The 21,466-nt window shown below is 40.1% G+C and overlaps 1 protein-coding gene across 5 annotated transcripts in view; it reads left to right on the top strand.

The window, feature by feature from the left end:
• The window catches only part of oxr1a (oxidation resistance 1a), a 188,321-nt gene that overhangs the window by 52,421 nt on the left and 114,434 nt on the right, over positions 1–21,466 (top strand). For 3 of the 5 annotated variants that reach the window (XM_086037177.1, XM_086037176.1, XM_086037169.1), the window contains exon 1: positions 3,405–3,475. The exons of 1 other annotated variant lie outside the window; for it this stretch is intronic. In XM_086037177.1, coding sequence (XP_085893303.1) covers positions 3,420–3,475 — 56 coding nt within the window. In that variant the 5' untranslated portion in view covers positions 3,405–3,419. Of the gene's footprint in view, positions 1–3,086; positions 3,261–3,404; positions 3,476–21,466 lie in introns of those variants that run through there. One more of the 5 variants, XM_086037171.1, reaches the window with a different exon arrangement.

Raw genomic sequence — 21,466 nt, 5'->3', positions numbered from 1 at the left:
GTGAATGAAAATACTGTCTACTACAGAAACAATGTTAATAATTTTAATTTAAAAATGTTAATTTTCATCATGAGGATTTGTTGTGATAAAAAAAAAAATACATATATGAACAGTATGTTGAATGTATGTATCCTTATTGTGTCTTTTACCTTCCCATTCCAACAAGAATTTGCAGAGAGTTTTCAAGCATTTAAATATGATCAATTATTTTTTAAGATGTGATTAACTGGATTAAAATGTTCAATTGTTTGACAGCCCTAATATATATATATATATATATATATATATATATATATATATATATATATATATATTCTTTTTTTTGTTGTTGTTTTAAGAGCTCAACATTGCCAAACAAATTGTTTTTTTAAGTTCTCTCCCCACAAATAAAAGTATTGTTTAACGTTTTGACACTAATTGGATGTTGAGTAAATTTATCTGTGTTCAGGTAACTTGTTTTATGCAGGGAATCTCTATGACTGGCTGTGATACATTGCTTAAAGAAGACCCAATCCAAACACATTTTTTTAAAGAATTTGTTCGCAGCAGGTTCACTAGTTGAAACAAGACATTCTGATAAATGTGGAATAAGAGGTAATCCATCCCTTTTTAGTCATCTCAAGGGGTGGCCGTTTTGTGACTTTTGTCGACTGAAAATGACATCACAACTGCTCAGGGCTCAGGTAACGACCAATCACGGCTCAGATTCAGAAAACAGGTCAGCCGTGATTGGTCGTTACCTGAGCCCTGAGCAATTGTGTGGTCATTTTCAGTCAACAGAAGTGACAAAATGGCCGCCCCTAGAGATGGCTAAAAAAGGATGGATTCACTCTTATTCCACATTTATCAGAATGCCTTGTTTCAACTAGTGGGCTTGCGTAGAAAATAATATTATAAAGAAATATGTTTAGGTTGACTTTCCCTATAAGGACATATTGCTTTGTATTTCCTCCAAATCTGTGATTTCATCTTGAGGCCATGTTATATATCCCTATTTCTGACTTGAGCCTAATATGAATTAATTCATGCAGAATGAAAATCAATTAATTTTCACTTCTGACTTCAATTTAGTTACTTTTGTACAAATGTATTGGTAAAAGGCCATGTTTGCAGCTGCTCAGACATCATTTCACCTTCTCTAAAAGTCTTTAAAACTCTGTAAATGAATGTTGACTGCAAATGTATTCCCTCTTCTTCTAAACAATTCAATTGAGTAAGGGCTGTTTTTGATCTTAGGTCGCCTTTCTTACTGTATTTGTCAAGATGTAAACGCATTCCTTGTGAAGCAAGTTACAGTTATCGCTTTTGAACACAAGTTGTGTTTTAAAGTCCTCCAGTCAGTTGTGGAGACATTGTCAGACGTTTATGATAGAAAGCACACTTCCTGTGCAATGCATGTTGGTGGGTAGGGGGCAGTAGAAGCATGACTACTAGAGCCATATTCTACTGTCATAAGTGTATGAACTCTAGTGTGGGGATTTGAGAAAGAGATATGCTCCACCCTCAGACAAATAAACACAATTTGGGTTAGTCGTGGCCTGGAGGAATGGGTCTGTCGCACTGGACACAGACTTTTAGTTGGCTTTCGATCTCTAGGAAGCAGTATGTGGGCCAACATACTGAATGCAACACCTCCAGCTCGTCCCTCCCATATTCAATTTTATTGACAGTTATGTGGATGTACAACATTTCAAGCTTTGTCGCCTTGAATGTATGACATTTTTCCCACCACGTTGTCATTCATAATTTCTGTTTTGAGTCCCTGTTTTCTACTGTATGCATTTGTAATGTTCAAATGAGTTGTCAAGGTATTAGTCATCATATAGGATTGTTACAAATCAACCCAGATTCAGTCAGCGTCAGACAATTTACAGGCTACGCCTCTGCTGAGTTAGCATCACAATTAAATTGAACGCTAATGCATTTTAGTGTCTCACTTTCTCACATGCTCGCATGCATGTGCATACTAACACATAGTGTGATGGGTTAGACTTGGGCCCAGTCAGAGCACACAAGAGCAGGGACAGAGTGACTCATCACCAGATGGTGTTGCACATCCCTGCCACCAGGAGCCCTTATGCTTTTACCAGCTGGACACGACACAAAGTGACGGTGGCTACTCAGCAATACATACACAGCAAAGACCACACACCATAACACACTTGCCAAGCTTCCGTTTTTCGGTTCTACAGTACAACCTCCTGAATTATACCTAATCCTGGTCGACCTCCCATATTGTCTTATTTCAAAACCATAGGAGTCAATGACGTTATAATTGACATATTGTTTATGTAAATTAACCAATAACAACTTTCAACAAAAAAATGTATACTCACCCATATTGAGCATGATTAGTGTGAATACTGACGGAGGATGCGAGTTGCCTTGCAAACTTTCCAAATTATTTTATTGTCAACTTAGTGAGTTTGTGCTGAGAAGTCTGAACAGAGGTTTTTGTGCCCAAGAGCAACTTGGTAAATCCTTCATAACATGTGGCAGCAAGGCAGATGTGTGATTGCTGTAATGATTAAACACAGCTCACGCTCCAGTGTACATTTTCTGATGCTATAATTTACAATATTGTACTGAGCGGCTGGGACAGAGATGTGCAAACCGCTTCTCCACATTGTGGGCCTGATTTACTGAAGTTTAGCACATGCAAAAATGGTCACATAACAGGAAACGTTTGATTTCTCATGCCAACAGAAAGCTTATCTAACTGAGCTCACCCAGGATTGCATCGGTTTTGCCAAATTGACACACACTTCAGTTTGCATTTTCTGGGAATAATATATACAAATAGCGGAGTAGTATATCCCTGCAATGTGGTTTATCAAACCTGGGACAAAAAGTAATGGCTAGATTTGTATTTTAACGGATCATTTGCCTGAACATTTGGGTTGCATTCCAAATTATAAGAGCCACCTTAAAATAATCCCTCTCTTACCTTCCTTCTTGTTTACCTACTCTCAGGCACGTGTACACATCTCCTACCTTCCCCCATGTTCTTGGCCAAGGCATCAGTAACAGGCTCACTCTTATAGGCTTAGCCAGGTCAAGTCCTCCTCTCAGCTGCCACCTCCTTGCTTGTCTCGGTTATATTAGGTAAATAAATTGGCACAGTACCCTACTCTCCTAATGAGGACTTGGTCGCATGACAGGCCTTTTCCACTGGTTTAGTTAAGCAGTTTGAGATATTGGTTCAACAGTATTATCTTTTCTGCACAAGACTCGATGGAACCTGCTCCGAATCCTGCTAGGTACGTACCAAGCCTTTTCACTGGTTCCCCCCTCGTAGCGTAAAGCATTTTCTCTTGCTGGGAGGGATGTAGGTTTGCTTTGAAGAAATATGCAAGCATAATGCATTTTGCAGTGCAAATATGAACTATTAATAGAAAAATACTAGAAGAGCCTTTTGGATGTGTTGGCGATCTCTCAGGAAAATCAACAGGGAACGCTGCCAATACTTTCTTTTGTACGTAAGTGCTTCTACCACACTTCAGCTTTTTACAGTTTAATAACAAACCCTTGAAATACTGCTTGATGCTTGATTTTCCCCAAATGTATCATCGATCACTTAGAAACAATTCTCAATCAGTTTATTTAGGGCATTGTAAAAGGGGGTTGTGTCCAAATGAAAATACATGCTGTAGAAAACTGTAGCATTTCCTCCCTTGGGGACAGAATGAAGAGATTGGGGAGGTTTATTGAGCTTGTGCAGGAAACAATTAGATGTGTCAGAGGTACGTTTTGGAAACATTTATCAAAGACCAGGTAAATCTTGAGCAATGGATATAGTGTCTTTATTAACAAGCCTTTTGACTCTCGTAGCTATTGTTTGGTTTATTTAATTAAGACCTCATTGCAGCATTGGGAGCGGTAAAGGACATTCTTAAGTAAAAACAATCTTAAACCGTCGTTTTCACAATGACAATATATTTTTTCATTTACGGTACATCTGGTCGCATAAAAGCTTTTGTCTTGAGGCATGTTTTGTGATGAATTAATCTACTCGTTAGGCATTTGAAGCTAAACTCTCCACAAGCACCTTATTTTCCGAATGAAAAGCATGTCATTCAACAACTTGATGAAAAGCAATTAGATGACCAGAAAAGTTGCAATGACAAGAAAATCGTACCCAAATAACAGAACATAGGGGTTTTCGCTGAAAGCATTTTTGTGATATCTTGACACGTTATGAAGTTTTCTTTGCTGTCTTCAACGACAACAAGCATGTTGTGCAACATGTTGCTCCAGCTGCAATTCTTTCAACTCAGAACCTGAACACATTTGCAGAAGTGTGAATGTACAGATGCTTTTCTGTCATTGTTACTTTGGCACAATTTAACTGAAATACATGAGCAGGAAAGTTATCATGTAACTGTGAATCCATAAATCACACATTTCAAATCAAATAATATGGCATTTCACGCTTTTGTTATGGGCAGGGTTCATTTCTTCTCCCTACACACGCAATGAAACCATCCCTTGCAAAGCATGTGACATGCTTCTAATCTTAACTCATGTACCTTTAATCCACTCTGATCCAATAAAAAGACCCACATACAGTCTGATAAATGCAGTCTGTTGGAATAGGTCTGAGGGCAAAGAGGAGGGAGTTGCACCTTTTGCATGGCTTTTGACCTTTGTGTTACTCCAGTTGTGGCTGCCAGCAGATGTGTTCTTGTCACCTAGCAACGTATGCAATGTTATGTAACAACATTTATGTGTAGCTGGATGGAGATCAGTCATGTTATGACCAATCCCTGCTTGCCTTCAGGATAGGCACTCTGCTGCACACTTTTTGGGCTGCGCAGCTTCTCCCATCGATTTAAGTGTGTCACCAACGCACCTTCATGAAATGTACGCACTTTGGGCGAAGCTACGTTTAATGAGGTCGTCCCCTGTCAAATCTAGCGGCGTGCTTTTTCTCCCAGGGACAGCTTTCCTCTTGCGCAGTCTCTAAGGACTAGCGCCTCTCGAAGGTGAAACATCATATTGCATGTTTTGCTACAATTAACTGCTTGCGTGCTTCGCTGTTGATAGCCGCGTGACCGAGCGGCTGCTGACTCGTGCTGGTGGCTTGGGGAGTTTGTCTGAAAGTGCTGCCCACAACAACTGCAGTCATTCTAATGGTGGCAATGGTGAGTTAGATTTTGAATCATTTGTTTTTATTTGAAAAACGCTGGTTGTGAAATCAATAGAAGCGCCGTGCTCGATAGGAGCGTAGCTATGCAACGCTTAAACAATGGCTTAAACTCACTCGCTATATAACATTTAGCAAAGCTTAGACTCCCATAGCTGCCATTAGCTCCTGTAAATTTGCACAGTAAACAAAATGTCCCAGGATTAATTTACCAAGTTTGAAGTCAGAACATTTGTTTGGGAAGTTTGCGGGAGGTTTGTGCTGATGAATTCATGGTGGCAGAGCAGTGGTGCAGAAGATGCTCTTGGGGGCAGAGAGAGGCGGAATAAAGGGAAGTTGTTCCTTCATCCTGCTGTGTTCGTCTCCATGCATCTAAAAAAAAAAAAAAAAAACGCAGCCGGGGTTGGCGCTCACTGGATAGGATAAGGCGCTGGGTAAAGAGGGGAGGAAGAGTCGACATGACAAGGACAAAGCAAAGACGGGGCATTCGCCTGCTTGTTTTTTTATTATCAGTTTGTGTGTGTGTGTGTGTGTGTGTGTGTGCACATGTGGTGGAGGGTGAGGTCGTTTAGCTGATGTCATGTGTTTTATGACAGCAGCTTTTCGCATGAGCACACTATGGTCATCAGTAGTGGTCAGTGAAGGAGAAAAGCAAGACTCTGTTTAATTTACATCTTGTCACAACTTGTGCATTGCAATGCGCTTCGGGACTGGCGCTCAACAGTCACTGGCCAACATAACTTTACATATCCTTTTCTTTATTAATTGTGAGAGCGCCACATTGTTGAGTTCATCTGTAGTTGTTGCCTGTTCAACATTGACCCTTACTCTAATTGAACAGATTTCTCATCTTTAATCTCTTCCTTTAAATCTGACCGCAAAGCAGGTGAATAGCCATTTATTTTCTACAGCAGGTGTCCTTGTTGCAATCTCAAGTGACTTTGGGCTATAGGTGGGGTACACACTGAACTGATCAACAGTCAGTTGCAGGGCATGCCATTAAACATAACATTGAAATATAGACAGTTTAATTTAAATCGTGTATGAATGGTCAATTACAAATAATGATTCGCTCTTTGAAGACTGGATTACCTTGCGAGAGATCACAGAGATCGCAGTCTGTGAATTTTCTCAAGACTGTTGATGTAGCTCGGTATTGTGTATGGTACCCTTTCGCACTCCTTAAAATTCCTGGTGGGCAATGACATACATTGACATAGTATGAAGTGTAAAATTGACATTTAGCAAAGTGTCAATATAGATGAATTAGCATGTACTTTGTACATGTATGTGCAGCACACCTGCCTCACAGTGGAGAGTTCCTCGGTTTGAATCTTGACTCAGGCTCTTCTGTGTGGACTCTCCCTGTGCCTGTGCTTTTTTTCCCCCAGGTAGTCCAACTTTATCTCCCTCTCACGTTCCAGAAATATGCATGCTAGGTTAATTAAACGGTTAAGGTTAGGTGTGCATGTAAGCATGAATGATTGCTTGTCCATGATAAAGCCAGGGTTTACCCTTCCTCTTGCCCAAAGTCTGCTGGAATTTGCTCCAGATCACCTAATGAGGAAAGCAGAGTAGAAAACGGATTGATGAATGGCAGGTATGTTAATTTTGGAATATGTCTATTTAGATAACATGTTTATTTACTGTGTATTTTAAAAATATATGGATTTTTTTAAAAGAGGACGGTTTTCATTTTAACGAACATTTACATGTAAATATGACAGATTATAGCCGTTGGCTAATTTCTCTCTGTAGTCCCTTGGCAGGTTGTAACATTTTAAGTAAACCTGTTTACTGAGCATCAACAGAATTGCTCGATAATATCTCCAGTATTTCTCATTTTCTCCTTGAAGTGAGACCTCAAGGTATCTCCATTAAGTCTCAAGTTTCACTCCCTCTATTCCTATGTCTCACCTATTTCTCCTTGTGATTTTTAGAAACACATGAGAAACATTTGAGACAAAAGAGAGTAAAATGACACTCACAAGCCATAGATGAGCAAGCTTTGAGCAATAACATTTTCCTTCGGGTATACTCAAGCATATTTGCTAATGTTTAGCAATCTTTGCAATTCCCCAAGGAAGGAAAGTAGAGAAAAAAATCAAAAAGTTTTATTTGAATATAGAATATGTATACATTAACAAATGAGCAGAACTTGATTTTTAGTAACAGTGGTGCTGCTTTGAAAACGCAATAGAAAAAAATGACAAGTGAATACTTTTGTTTGAACCTTTTCAAATTGATTTTCTTGAAGAATTCAACTTGTGGATTTATGTATTGTAATTCCTGCATGGATGTGGAAGTGAAATGTCTTATGTCTTACTTAAATATTCGTTGAGAAAAAAAACAAAAAAACTTGCTGTGCTCATGGTCTTCCCCCATGTACTTGCACGGAAAACAAAAACAAGCAGGTCAGGGGACGTTTCCCAATATTTCATGTTCGGTCTGAACCTAGCATAATAGTGCTGAATCTATAAACATATGGTACAGAATAAACTATTTAAAATACACAAAGTTAATGTGCCTTATATCAGTTGCACCTTATGTATGAAAATGTATTAAAATAGACCCGGTCGTTCATTGATATTGTGCCTTATACTACGGTGCACCTAATGGTCTGAAAATACGGTACATAGTGTTTTGGAGAAAATCCTGAATCAAATCACAATTGCAATATCTGAAAGGAAAATTAGGTATTCTCCTAAAATTGTTCAGCCCTAGTTTAGTCAAATTTTTGAGGCAAGTCTAAAGATTTTAAAGGGGATTATCAATGGTTTACATTTTTTGCTATACGCAGCAGAGCTCACAGGGATTACTATATAAGGGTAATGATAAATTTCCCCAAATAGTAATCTGTTCCATGATCAAACAGCCATATCATAACACTTTTATTGTTTAAAGTAATATAACAGCCTTAGTTACCATACAAGTGTGGCGAGAAATCTGATCGTTACGTAATAACAACAGAATGTGTACTCAGCCTTCAAGAAATGCACTGATAAATGCAGAGAGGGAGGGAGGGAGGATGCTAGTCACTTCACATAGACTAAATGCACTTTTGACTGTGTGGTGTACTTCCGTTCCTTGTCTTGTATTATTATTGTAGATTTATTGTTGACTCTACTAATTTGCATATGAGGCCGAGATGACTCAGTGCCGCGTTCCTTCATTGCAGTGTCACCAAACTGCATTTTACGTGTTGAATCCAAGCTGCTTCCACAAAATCTATATGGAGATCTTGAACTTGAACTTGAAAGATACATCTCCTGGATGCACTGGGACACATCATCAGTGATGTATCCTGGGATCAAGATCTTATTTACGATAAATTCTGTTCCACGCGGACATAGTTTGATGTAATCGAATATGAAATACCAAAACCCCCTAAAGGCACAATTGCCTCTTGCACCAAGTTAACAAGCAGAGCGCACCTTGCTGGCAAGAAGAAAAAAAAACCCAAGAAATAATCTCCTTAAATGATATGCAAATAACATCGCCTGCAGCAGTATTATCACAGCCATGCAGCTGAGACCACATGCGACTGTCAAAACATTTTATGTCACATTTGACTATCAAGTTTAGTCTTTGCACTACACACCACTGCCCCCGTGTAGTTAAGCATTTGTGTGCTTATTTACCGTAAGGCTTTAGTATCTCTTCGCTGTGCAAGTTTAGTGAAAGTGGAGAAAAAAAAACACTCCAATCATCTATTAACATCTTTGCTTCTAATAGAGTCATTAAAGGCATCTTCTCTGAAATTAAAAAGGGCACATCCATGATAATGAGGCTTCATGTAGTCTGCATTTGAGCAAAAACAGCACCATCCATCAACCCTTTTATCAGATCCGCCTTCAGGATGCATTGATTACAATTTTGGATTTGCAGCGATTCAAAATTTCAATCGCCGGCACACATTGTCGCTGATGTAACTGCCTATCATAAATACGCATGAGACAATATGCTAAGGGGTTTTCAGCATAAGCGAGACCCAGCCAGCGGCTGCCAATCATACAGATACAGTATATATGTATGTATTGGGTTTCACAATAATACTGAGAACATTTTGTTCATATCGAACAGCATTACCATCAAGTGAACTAGCGCGATAACATGTACATCTGTCCTGTGTAGTTTCTAACAGTTTGTGATGTGTGCTCGTCCTTTTGATGGGAGGACACCTTCCCCTGGAGGTGCTGAAGGCTTTGTCTTCATTTTCAATGCCCATCTCAACTGTCACTCTCCATTGTGGAACTCTTCTTTCTCCAACATCTTAACACCTTTTGTCTTGTTCATCTCCTATGGCAGGAAGTGCTAGCATACATCTCTCTCTGTCCCGATACATCATGTCTCACCTTACTGATAGTTCAGTTCACACATAAACCACATACACACACTTAAGGTTTCAAATTGACGATTTTCCACTACATGGCACATACTTGTATTCTTCTCAGCTCTACCCGCTAGTGATTCATTTCCATCTGCAAAAGCAGGTACAGTGGTACGCTTGACTTTCAAATGCCCCATCTTAAGAGATTTTCAGGATATAACGCGTAAATTGGTCTTTCTTTTTGTGTGTGTGTGTGAAGCGTAAGGCACATCGCTGGCTTCAGGCCGGAATCTCATACAAGGCTAGAAATAACTATTTTTCTCTCAGGAGCACTTTTGCTAATCAGTGACTTCATTTGAGGAACAATTTCTTAATGTTGACGAGCCATGTTTTTTTTGTAGGGTACAAATTTTTAGCTCTCTCAATTCACCTTGGGAATGATTTTCAACATGCCAAAAATGTTCATGTTCCACAATAAAAAATCACTATTCATTCTCAATGATACAGTCAACAAAAGTGAATCAAATTGTTCCCATTTAAATTTCAAAATGCTCATTCAGTTGTCCTTGGGAATAATTGTCAGCATGCCATAAACTCCTGCACATGATTTTTCTCTATGATATTGTACATTTTCCACAAAAGAATTGAGCGCAAATGAATTGGAAGTGCACCACAATGAACGCAGTGACTCATAGGTGCCCCCAAAATCAACAGGAAGTGCCCCAAATTGGATGTGGACCTGAAGTGCCCCCAAATCAACAGGGAGTAACTCAGAAGTGCTCTAAAATCAACAGGAAATGACCGGGAGCTTCAAATTTAAACTGCTCAGCATATCCCTTCCATAATTTTTTCAAAATTTCAAAATAAAAAGCCCAAAATAATTTTGAAAATTATGCTGTCATGTTAACTCATAGCGTTTTATTTTGAGTTTATTTGAAACTGTTTCTTCATTTCAAAGAAAGAAAACACCTACATTTTCTGTTAGTTATTTCATCAAGATAACAGTGTCACATAAGAGTAAGCTAATGTGGACAGTGTATTTCAGCAAGTAACACAATATACCAACTGCTGCCAAATATGCCTGCTGCAGAGGGGCATTGGGTCACCAGCCTGAGCCAAACAGGCTGACAACCGACTGCAGATAACAGGGAGAAAGATGCGTATGGTTGAGGAGCAGAAATAGAAAGGACGGGCGGAATTCTGAAATCGGACGGACAGAATAACGTTGGGAAGCATTCGGCCATCATTGCATTAGCTGGCACTATTACGTTCATCACACAATCTGCAAATAATCGCATGACTACACACGTTAACTTCCAGTTGACCTAAAGCAGGCACCGTAAATGTGTGACCTGTTCAGCTTGTGCCAGTGACACCGGTGGTGGCAGATGTTGATGCCTCCAGCCCGTCAGTGCCTTCTTTGCAAATGCCAGATGTGCAAGTGAGCACATTGGCTGAGAAAATAGGAACATTCAGTATTCAGACAGAGCAAATCAGCATTGTTCCCACCTCACTAATACGCTAGTTGTGAGGGTGGCAGTTTGAATGTGTGTATAATTATATTAAGTAGTCATCATTTAATCCTCCTTACTCAGATAAGGGTGAAATTTGTGATCATTCAATACCTCATATCAATTCATGAAAATGTAGCCACTCTTTTAATAACAGATGTACGCTGTGCATTTATTTACAATTAACATTCATGTACATCAGTGACAGGCGGGGAGTTTCAGACCTGGGCCTTCAGCGAGGCTTTAAGGGACCTCACGTCACAAAATAATGAACAAAAACACAATATAAATATGCATAAGATTAAAGATGGGACTTAGGTATTTTGCATAACTGAAGATGAATACCTTTATTACAAAAGCAAGAAACACAGTTACCTTTACCTTCCAATACATTTTACCTTCCAATACAACAACTCCAAAGCTACGCAAGTTACGCAACTATATAGCAGTTCACAATCAATATTCAAAGAATCTTTAAATGAAATACATCATACTTACAAGAGATACTAATGCAGATGCATAAGAATTACTTTCTCTACTCTTGCATGTCTGTGTAGGCTGACTGTAGCGCTCAGCCGTACTGCACTGAAAGTGCCCAAAATCAATTTCCAGGTTAAAACGAGCCAGCCGGCAATGCTGTTGGTTGACTTAGCCTAATACAATCCAGTTTTATTGAAAAGTGAGCCCTGAGTGTGAATTTTCATGAACCAATCAGAGGGATAAACATTGTGACAAATGAGACATTGTTTAAAAAATAGCTGGATTGGTAGATGGGTCTGGCACAGGGCCTTTCTGTGCCAATTAAAGTGGCTAACCAGACACAGGTTTAGCATTCCTTTTCATCACTGGTGTCAATAACTTTTTCTTTGGGAGCAATTAAAAGTACAACTTATTCACGACTAAACAAAGAATAAATGATAAAAATTCAAATAAAATGACTCACCATCTGGATGTATTTCAATTTGATCCAAGGTTTGTCTTGAAACTAGCTGTCCTTGTTCGAGTGACAGCAATACTGAGCTAGCTGCATTGTCGTTTATTCCGCCGACAGAATTCACTGGATCTTATATCATGTCCAAGGAAGTTAGCCACCTGAACCATCTCAGTGCCCATCGTGGTCAGCGCGGACAACAACGGCCTTGTCGGTGTACAAGTGACATGGGAGACTTTGCGCCACAAATCTCTGCATGGTCACGAGGCAGTCTGAACAGTCGTGTGTCATGGCTCTAACACAGACGTCATTTTCAATGTCACGCCACGCTCGTCGATGGAAGTGTTTACTTGGTGTTTCCAATGAAAGGACATCATTGTTTGTGTGGTAATACTTTAAACAGATTGTTCTTGTTTATTGTTGACTTAGGTGACAACCAGATCACATTTTATGACCAATTTATGTAGAAATCCAATTAAACTGAATACTTACATACAGACACACACAGCCATCTATGTATCTATCTATCTATCTATCTATCTATCTATCTATCTATCTATCTATCTGTCGCTCTGTTTGTCTGTCTGTCCGTCCGTCCGTCCGTCCGTCCGCGACCAATGAGTTGACTATTCCTTCAAACGTTATGGCACATAATTTCTAAATTGATTTTGATATCACATGTACATTATACTTTACCTGTAAATAATGATTTAAGAATGCAAATAATACTAATGTCATATCATAAGGCAAACTTGTCTTAGCAGTGAGTTTAATTATTCAGTATAGCAAGATTTAATATCCCAACATCACTGTGCCTTAGTCTTTAAAAGCTAGGTTTTGTGCGGAAGATTTTACCTGACCTCAATCCCATTAAACACCTTTTTGGGACCAACTCAAATGAATATTGCGAGCCACGCCATCTCCTCCTGCATCAGTGACCTCGCAAATGCATTTCAGAATGAATGGCAAAATGACATGACAAAAACTCCCACAGACACACTTCAAAGTCTCGTAGAAAGTCTTTGCAGAAGAGCGGAACTGTAATAGCTACAAACTCTTACTTTCTGTGGATGGAATACGTTGATGTAAAAATCACATTTTCTGAAAGGGTTTCTAAAAATTCAAACAACTACCTCTTCTTTTTCGAGTATAACACTTTGGGCACATCTTAATCACAGTTTCCATCAAGTTGTATGTTTTTGTTACGTTCTGCAGAATTTAAAAGATATGAATAACATTTTATACAGCCCCTTTTATATCTTTTATTGATTGTTTGAGTGTGCGTGTGTGTGGGTTGGGGGGTAGCGATCACAATATGATGTTTTGCTTTTGTTTATTGGAGCTACACACATCTGTCCATGCGGCTAAAATGTTCACGTAGTTGATGCAGCCCCATTCATCCTGCCTACATGCTCGACAAAAGAAGCACAAGGTTTAACAGTCTTTACTTTCAAACTGTAATGTTGGGAATGAATTTAACACACGGACTTTGCCGAATTGTGACGTTCGTTTCTTTTACAGTCGTGCAGATTTGCAGTTTTAAAATGGTTAGGATCAAACAATTACAAGTATGTCTTTCCCACGGCTGTTAAAAACATCAAGGCTTCTGCCAAAAGAAAGAAAAAAACTTGCAACTTGGATAAATTAAGTTACACATTTGTGTGGTTCTGTTTTGATAATTTTTTCCTAGTCAATTTACTGCATAGTGCCACATTTTCGGTACGGTTTAACTCATTTCTGGATAATTCATTCGATTCACTCTATCGGCCTCATGTTCACTTATCTCATGTGATTCCAATTAAATGCCAGCATACCACTTCTGTCAGTGTTTTTGTTCCATCCAAAGCATATTGTTCTTCTCAAGAATTTAAATGCGATATGACAAAGTGTGCAGCCTAACTTCCCAGCTTTGCTGCCTTTCTTTCTCTCCGAGCCATAATGAACTCACATGATGTAATGAACAGGCTGCTGAAAACTGACAATTGAAACAATGCATCTCTGATTCCTGCTCTGCCACAAGTCATGACGTTTTTTTCCCCACTACGTATGCTGACCAATCGTTTCGCAGGCTGTCGCCGGCACACGGCCAATGAGAGAGCAAGAGAAAGATTGAGGCTAGCAACGAGGAGTAGAGCGAAAAAGCGAAATAGGACAGAAGCAGATTGCAGTAACGGTCTCAAGGTCCCCATGGGTACTCAGTGAATCAATCGCTGGAGGCTGTGTGTGATTGAGCAGCGGACTCTGACAGGGTGTTTGTTACCAACATTAGGACATAAAGAGCACGTTTTCCTGTTTTGTTTTTTTCCTTTCTTGTGCATGTCTATATTTCGTTACCCGAGTGAAACACAAACACCCAGAAAGTGAGAGAGGAAGAAATGTGTCCTGGAGTCTGAGCCAGACACATAATGAGCTTCCCCCACCATCTCTACCTGCTCCATGCTTTTTGTCACAAAAGATAATTCCTCTGTGAGTCATGTGAAAAGATCTGGCCAATGGGAATTGTAATGTAGCATCGATACATTTTAGAAAATGAATAGTAGCCTTTTCCCTTGGTAATCTCGCATGGTTGATTTATAGACGTATTTTTAATAGAGCAGTTTGGCACTGTTGTTGGCAGACACCGTTCAATGAAAATAGTGAGACATTATTCATCTCAAGGCTGGTTGAATGGTGAGACAAAATGTTTCCTAGTGTCTTCATCTGGTAATGTTTTGCTGTAAATGCTGCATTGAATAAAGGAATTGTTTATGTGTACAAACTACTGTTTTCTGCCAAAACCGTTATTCACCTGTATAATTTAAGATTAAAGCATCAGTGCAGGGGCGCTAAAATATTTCATTAATAGTTATAGATCGTCATTAGAAATTAGCATGAACAAAACAGGAAATAGCAACAAAAAAATGGAGGATCATAATTTGCAGAAGTGGACATTGACACCTGTCCATCAGTACTGTCACCAAGTGGGAACTGAACCCACGCTGCCTCTACCGAAGTCAGGTACCTTCCAATGTTGAATACAATATTATCCAGATGAAACCCGAAAGCGGAAGTCAACCCAAACATGTTTTTTTCAAGAATATGTTCTATGCAGGTCCATTAGTTGAAACACGGCATTCTGATTAATATTGCATTTGTGGAATATGAGTTAAGCAACAAAATCCACCCGTTTTTAGCCATCTCAGGGGGTGGCCATTTTGTCACTTCTGTCGACTGAAAATGACATCACAGATGCTCAGGGCTCAGACAACAACCAATCATGACTCAGCTTCAGAAAATAGGGGAGCTGTGATTGGTCGTTACCTCATTTTCAGTCTACAAAAGTGAGAAAATGGCCGTCCCCATAGATGGCTAAAAACAGGTGGATTAACTCTTACTTCACAAACGCAATATCAATCCGAATGCCTTGTTTCAACTCGTGGACCTGCAAAGAACATGTTCTTGAAAAAAATATGTTTGGGTTGACTTGAACATAAGGTGGTCGAAAATGGGCTCACCCAAATTTTTTTATAATGCCATTAATCTTAATTTAAACATTATCAACGACTATAAAGCAGGGATAGTCTTTCAAACAATCAGTGACAGGGGTCTGTTGTTGTGAACTGCAGGATGCCAATTCCGTATTATTGGCAGCTCTCCATTCCATGTTACAGTGCATCAGTCGAATGGAAATCAGTCTCATTCTTCCCTTCTTCCCACACCCACTCCAAACTTGCCATCTTGTTATCCTTCCCATACCACCAACCTGAAGATGTTGGTATCAGTTTTTTCTTTTGGGGGGGTTGGAACAAAAAAAATCAACAACAATAAAAATGTCAAAGTATATGTGAGTCTCAAGGGCTTAAGGCTGATGGCGGAAATGCACCTTGAAAACCCGCTAAGGGCTGAAACATTGTATAATTCACAGCCCTTAGGGGGCACATTTGCATTTATGTAGTGTATGTAGTGTTGAAGTCATCTCAGCACCAACTAATCATTCACAGCAATTTGTAGTAAGTTAGAAAATATAATTTCGTTCAAGATTATTTTGATTGCTTTGCTCTTTTCCCAAGAGACTAATTTAATTTTAAGTGCTGTATTTCATTTGCAGATGTCCTTTAAACTTTTCATTCAAATAAAAATGACTGGAGCCAACCAGAGACATTGCAACAAGGTAGGCTATAGCTCACGCAATTGAAAGGGCCCCTGAGTTAAAGGGGCCCCCAAAAGACAGCTGACATTGGCCCACATCAGCAACAAAACAATGACACTGCTTCAGACACGCCAACAACGTGTCGGGATTCCCCCGCATCGAGCCCCTTAAACGTTGTTGCTGGCTGGTGGCTAGGGCCCTGACAAACGGCTGATATCGGTCCATATCAACGGCACAACTCAAAACAATGTTGACTCTGAAATGACACACCAGGATTGGTGAATTTTCTTAATGGGAACCCCCTACTAGCAGGCATGTCAAACAAACCAGCAACAAAATGAAGCCAACTTTCACTCAGGTGTAGGACTGGGCAATATGACCTAAAAATAAAATCTCAGATTTTTTCACCCAAGAATTGATTCACATTCTTTTTACTATTATTGTCTAACTTTTTAAAGACAACATTAAGATCAAATTACGGCAAAAACTCGGACTGTACAGTGGTAGTAACTGTTAGTGTAGCGGCCATTAAAGATACGAGGTCCAGCAAAGGTTCACGAGGAACCTTTCAGCCATTTCTTGTAGCACAAAAATATAGATATCATCTAGCATTATGCTAGGTTCAGACACAACGAACACAAAATATTGAGTTACCCCCATGTCTTGCGTGCTTTACGGGGTATCTGCACCAGGGTTGATTTGAGCAGAGGAGGGGCTCCTTCTTCTCCTCCAACAGAAGAAAAAGAACGTTTGAACATCACTTGTCAATCTGGACATGGGTGGTTGTGTTGTTACTAGGGATGTAACGATTCTCTCAAGCCCCGATTCGATTAGATTTTCAGTTCCCGATTTTCGATTCGATTCAATTTTTTAAAAATTGCTACCATGCTTGTCTTTGAGCACTAGTGTGGTTCTGCAGCCATCCACAAAAACAATACTCAATGATGTTTGGCGCATGTTTCCTAGCTCCACTTGCACCAAGCCTGCTCTTTTTTGGCAAGATGCCGGCCGCTATTGAAAGGTGGCTGTATTGTATGCCTCCCAGGCCCACAGACTGCAATGATATTGTCCCACCTTGTTTTTATTTCACCACGCTGTGTATCGCTGTGGGTTTTTTTTGTAATCTTTATTTAGCTGTGAGTCTGTCTTGTGTGCAGCCGCTTCTGCGTGTGATGTAGTAAGTACGTTCTCGACACCGATTGGCTGTCGGCGATGCATCGCCACCAAAGGTTCACTTCAGCCTACAATGGCGAAATGGGTGAAGGAGCAAAATTTGCGCTTTAAAAGCTTCATCCGTGCCACACACAACTGCGCATGGCCGTGCTAACTGCATTGACTATTCATGGAAACACTCAGCTCGCATTCGGTCTGACCACGGCATTAACAGTAACCTAGCTGACTTAAAAGTTAAGCTATTTAGTTAGTTGAAATTTCCTTTGTTTCTTTCGTTTGACAGTAAACTTCAAATCGGGGTGGCTATGAACATCTTGAAGCCTTTTTTTTTTTTTTTTTTAAGAATTGCACAATATTTGCCAAACTGCTGCTTATTATAAAGTGAGTTGAGTCACTGCCACCATGCGGTGCTTGTATCTCTGCTTGTTAGTCCAAGGAAAAAAAAAAAGTCAAACGGGGTTTTATCTCAAGGAACCACTGTATGCAAATTATTGATAAAATATATCTTATATAAAATATATCCATTTTGGGTGGGCGGAAAGGCGTATTCACGGTTGGAGCCAACACACCTATTAACAGGTCTCTCATTTTGTATCTTGTGATCCCTTTCATTCAGCCCCATGTGTCGGTGTGGTCACCAGCCTTTAGCTCCTGTTACATTGACATAAAAGTTAAAAGCCTCATTGGTCAAAACTGCCCAATCACCCCTCGACAGAGAATTGTTGCTGTGGCATTTAGCAAGGGCAGATGCGTGTAATGTGGCGTGCTGCTCTATACATCATTATGCGGAGGTGTCCGACAGCAGAGCAAAGAGTGTCGAGGTTCAGCCGTATTTCATTATGCTCCCGGATGCAGTAGAAGGCCTCATTAACATGTATGGCCACAGGTTGTTGTTGCCCTCGTTCCCTGGGTGTCAGAAGCAGCAACAGAGCTTTAGTCTGACTGCCTCAACCATGACTTGCACCTTCTTATTAAGCTTAAGCTAGTCACACTATTCCAATGGTTTTGTAATGATTGCCTCCATCGCAGGCGGCACACGTTTAAATCCCTTCACTCCATGTCAAATAACCGTTTTGATACACGTCGCAGAGATGGATGATGATGAGATTATTAGCAGAGATTTCTCCCACATGTTCTTGTAATGAAGTACTTCATACATACAATTATAGTCGCATTAAGTGTGTGGGTACATTTCAACATTAGAGTACAGTGTTATTGTCATAGTTGACCTTGTGTATTGAATACCCTTTTGAAAATGTAGACCCAATTGAATACCCACTTTTACTCTTACCTCAACTGTGGTGCAGATGGCCATTTTTCACATAAACGTGTTAATTAATGCTTATGTAAATGTCCCATAAGTGTGACAAAAATAGAAGTACATTCCATATAGAGTTGCATTTCATGTTGAAGACCAATTTTAGCCTGGTGATAAATAAATTCAATGATCAGTGCAGAACATTAATGGTTAAGGTTAATGCATGTGCCCTTGAACACCTAGAATGAGATTCACCTGCAGTAAATCAGTTCTTGGTCGTTTCCTGAGATGTCATTTTCAGTCAACAGCAAGAGGCAAAATGGCCATCCCCTGAGATGGATGAAAACTGGTGGATTTTGCTGCTTAATGCAATGTTAATCAGAATACCATGCTTAGACTAGTGGGGCCACAAAGAACATATTACCGTAAAGAATTTTTTTTTGTGGACTTCCCCTTTAAGTCGTTTTTACTGCATGATGGCCATTGTGCTGCCAACACTGACAGTGACATCATTCTGTCACCACCAGGCTTCGTATAGTACAGTACCCTATCTGAGGCTGTATGAAAGACAGGGGTCTTCCCCCCCCCCCTTTAAAATTGTGTGACTGCCACTGCAAGGTATGGGAAGCAAAGCAAAGAGGATGAAAAGACGGCATCGTGAAGACAGACTCTTTTTTTCCGAGCCTAATCCCTTTTAGTAGCAGTGTGATAAGTGTGTTTTGACTTAGCCTCAAATTTCCTTTTGTTTATGCATCCTTTGCCAAACCACGTGGATCCCTGTGGTGTCTGATAATCTGAGTGATGTCAGTTTGGCAGAACTGCGCCACAGCCTCTTGGGCTAGGTCAGATGACAAAAGCGGAGTAGAAAACAAAATGCCTGTGCCTGTTTTCCATCATTTTCACTTCTTTTTATCTGTTGATAGCAATCAGCCAGACTTGGTGTTTGTTGATGTGCATCTCTCATTGCTTGCAGGAGAGATTGGTGCAATCACAGCTCACGACGAAGCTCATTTAATTACCCAAATTGGGGGGGATGGGGTTTAGGGGGGCGTTTGGGTCAAAAACACCCTTGCGCTAAACCAATAGAGCCCCAGTTTCTCACTGGTGTAAAAGGGAAAAGCCTGTTTGATTTGCACTCATTTTCTCAATGGGTCTTTTCGGGTTTTCATGATGAACAATGGAACAATGTGCAGAATCGCTTTCATATTGTCATGTGTCTAACTCCTCAGTGCAAAATAGACATTTTGGTTTGAGAGGTGGAAGCTAAGGCCCCATACACACTAAGACAGTCAGGCCTGGTTTTTATCCCGATTTTGCCCCATCCGAACCTAGGACATCAAACACCCAACTATTTTATGTTTTCTAAGATTGTCCATAAGATTATGCGTCTGTCTGAGGTATGATGGTGTTGAGAAAATCAGAGCGCACCACACACAATGCGACCAAAACAGTTCAATGCCCGATTTGATTTTTATGTGTGGGGTCTGTCACAGACAATCTTTTAAGATTTGAAAAATCATTTTGTGTGTAATAGGCCTGACTGTGATTGAAGGATTTTCATTACATCATTGTTTGTTTTTCATTCGTCAGGGCCACCGAGACAGTCTCTCACCGAACGAACACCATCTTAAGATCCACGCTTATGTATTGACAATGCCTGGTGATAAGTTATTCAACAAAACAAGTTCTCGGGTCGGAAACCTCTTTCTGCTTAAGTCATGTCCATCGGAATTCTAACATCAGAAGCAATGCAGTTCATGAAGTTTTTTTCAATTTGGGTAAGGTATACAGCTGCCTAGAATATTAGAGGACTATTTCTGCTACGATAATTTTGATCGTGTTTAATGCGACCATACTGAGTTTTTTTCGTTTAATTTGATGGACTTTAGTTTTCAGTCTAAATCAAGTAGTTTGGAGCTGTTCCATAAACATTTAATGCTCTGAGGCAAGGGTTTACAGTATAATTAGCAAAATCCATCTTGCCAAGCTTTAACTCAGTGTTGACGATCGTATCCTTTGAAGATGTCCAGACCAATCAGCATACATTGAGGAGATACGGTCAGCAGTGGTTTATATCTGGCTTTCAAACGGTCCATGAACTAATTTGCTATGCAAGTTACCAAAACTGTCCTCTTCAGGGGAGACACATATATACCGTATTGTCCTGACAACAAGCAGCACCTTTATAGATGCCGCACCCACTCTATTTAAAAACAAATCATGAGAAAAACATGGATAAGCCGCACCTTTATATAAACTGAACCTATTTATGTTTAAAAATATGATATTTACTGGATTTACAGAACAATTTTGAACTGTGTACCCAAACAGATTCTTTCCTAATAGTGCCTTCTAACACGGAAGCAACTTTGCTAATTAAAATTAAAAATTAAACAAAAAAAATAAAGTACCGGTACTTGTCTTCATTTCACTGCCTGCTGCCAGTCCAGTTTGTCAGTTAACGTCCTTTTATTTCTCTACTTCCGCATACCACCCAATGCAACACCTAGTGCTTACCCTAGTGCATAGCACCCTCGCATGTTGCCTGTTAATGGCAATTGTATTGTATTGTAATTCCGGTTTGACTGCCCCTAGCGATGGAAGAAAAATCCACAGAATAGCCGCACCTTTATATAAGCCGTATGGTTCAAAACCTAGGAAAAAAGTAGCGGCTTATAGTCCAGAAAAAATCGTCCGCCTCACAGTTCAGAGGTCGTGGGTTCGATCCCGGCTCCGGCCTCCCTGTGTGGAGTTTGCATGTTCTCCCCGTGCCTGCGTGGGTTTTCTCCGGGCACTCCGGTTTCCTCCCGGGCACTCCGGTTTCCAAAAACATGCATGGTAAGTTGATTGGATACTCTAAATTGCCCCTAGGTGTGATTGTGAGTGCGGATGTTTGTCTCTGTGTGCCCTGCGATTGGCTGGCAACCAGTTCAGGGTGTCCCCTGCCTACTGCCCAAAGACAGCTGGGATAGGCTCCAGCACGCCCCG

Source organism: Filicampus tigris, chromosome 8, assembly GCF_054856515.1.
Source record: "Filicampus tigris isolate MCC_2025a chromosome 8, RoL_Ftig_1.0, whole genome shotgun sequence".
In the NCBI taxonomy this organism is placed as follows: domain Eukaryota; kingdom Metazoa; phylum Chordata; class Actinopteri; order Syngnathiformes; family Syngnathidae; genus Filicampus; species Filicampus tigris.
The sequence above is the reverse complement of the archived record's forward strand: the minus strand, read 5'-3'. Positions and strand labels throughout refer to the sequence as shown.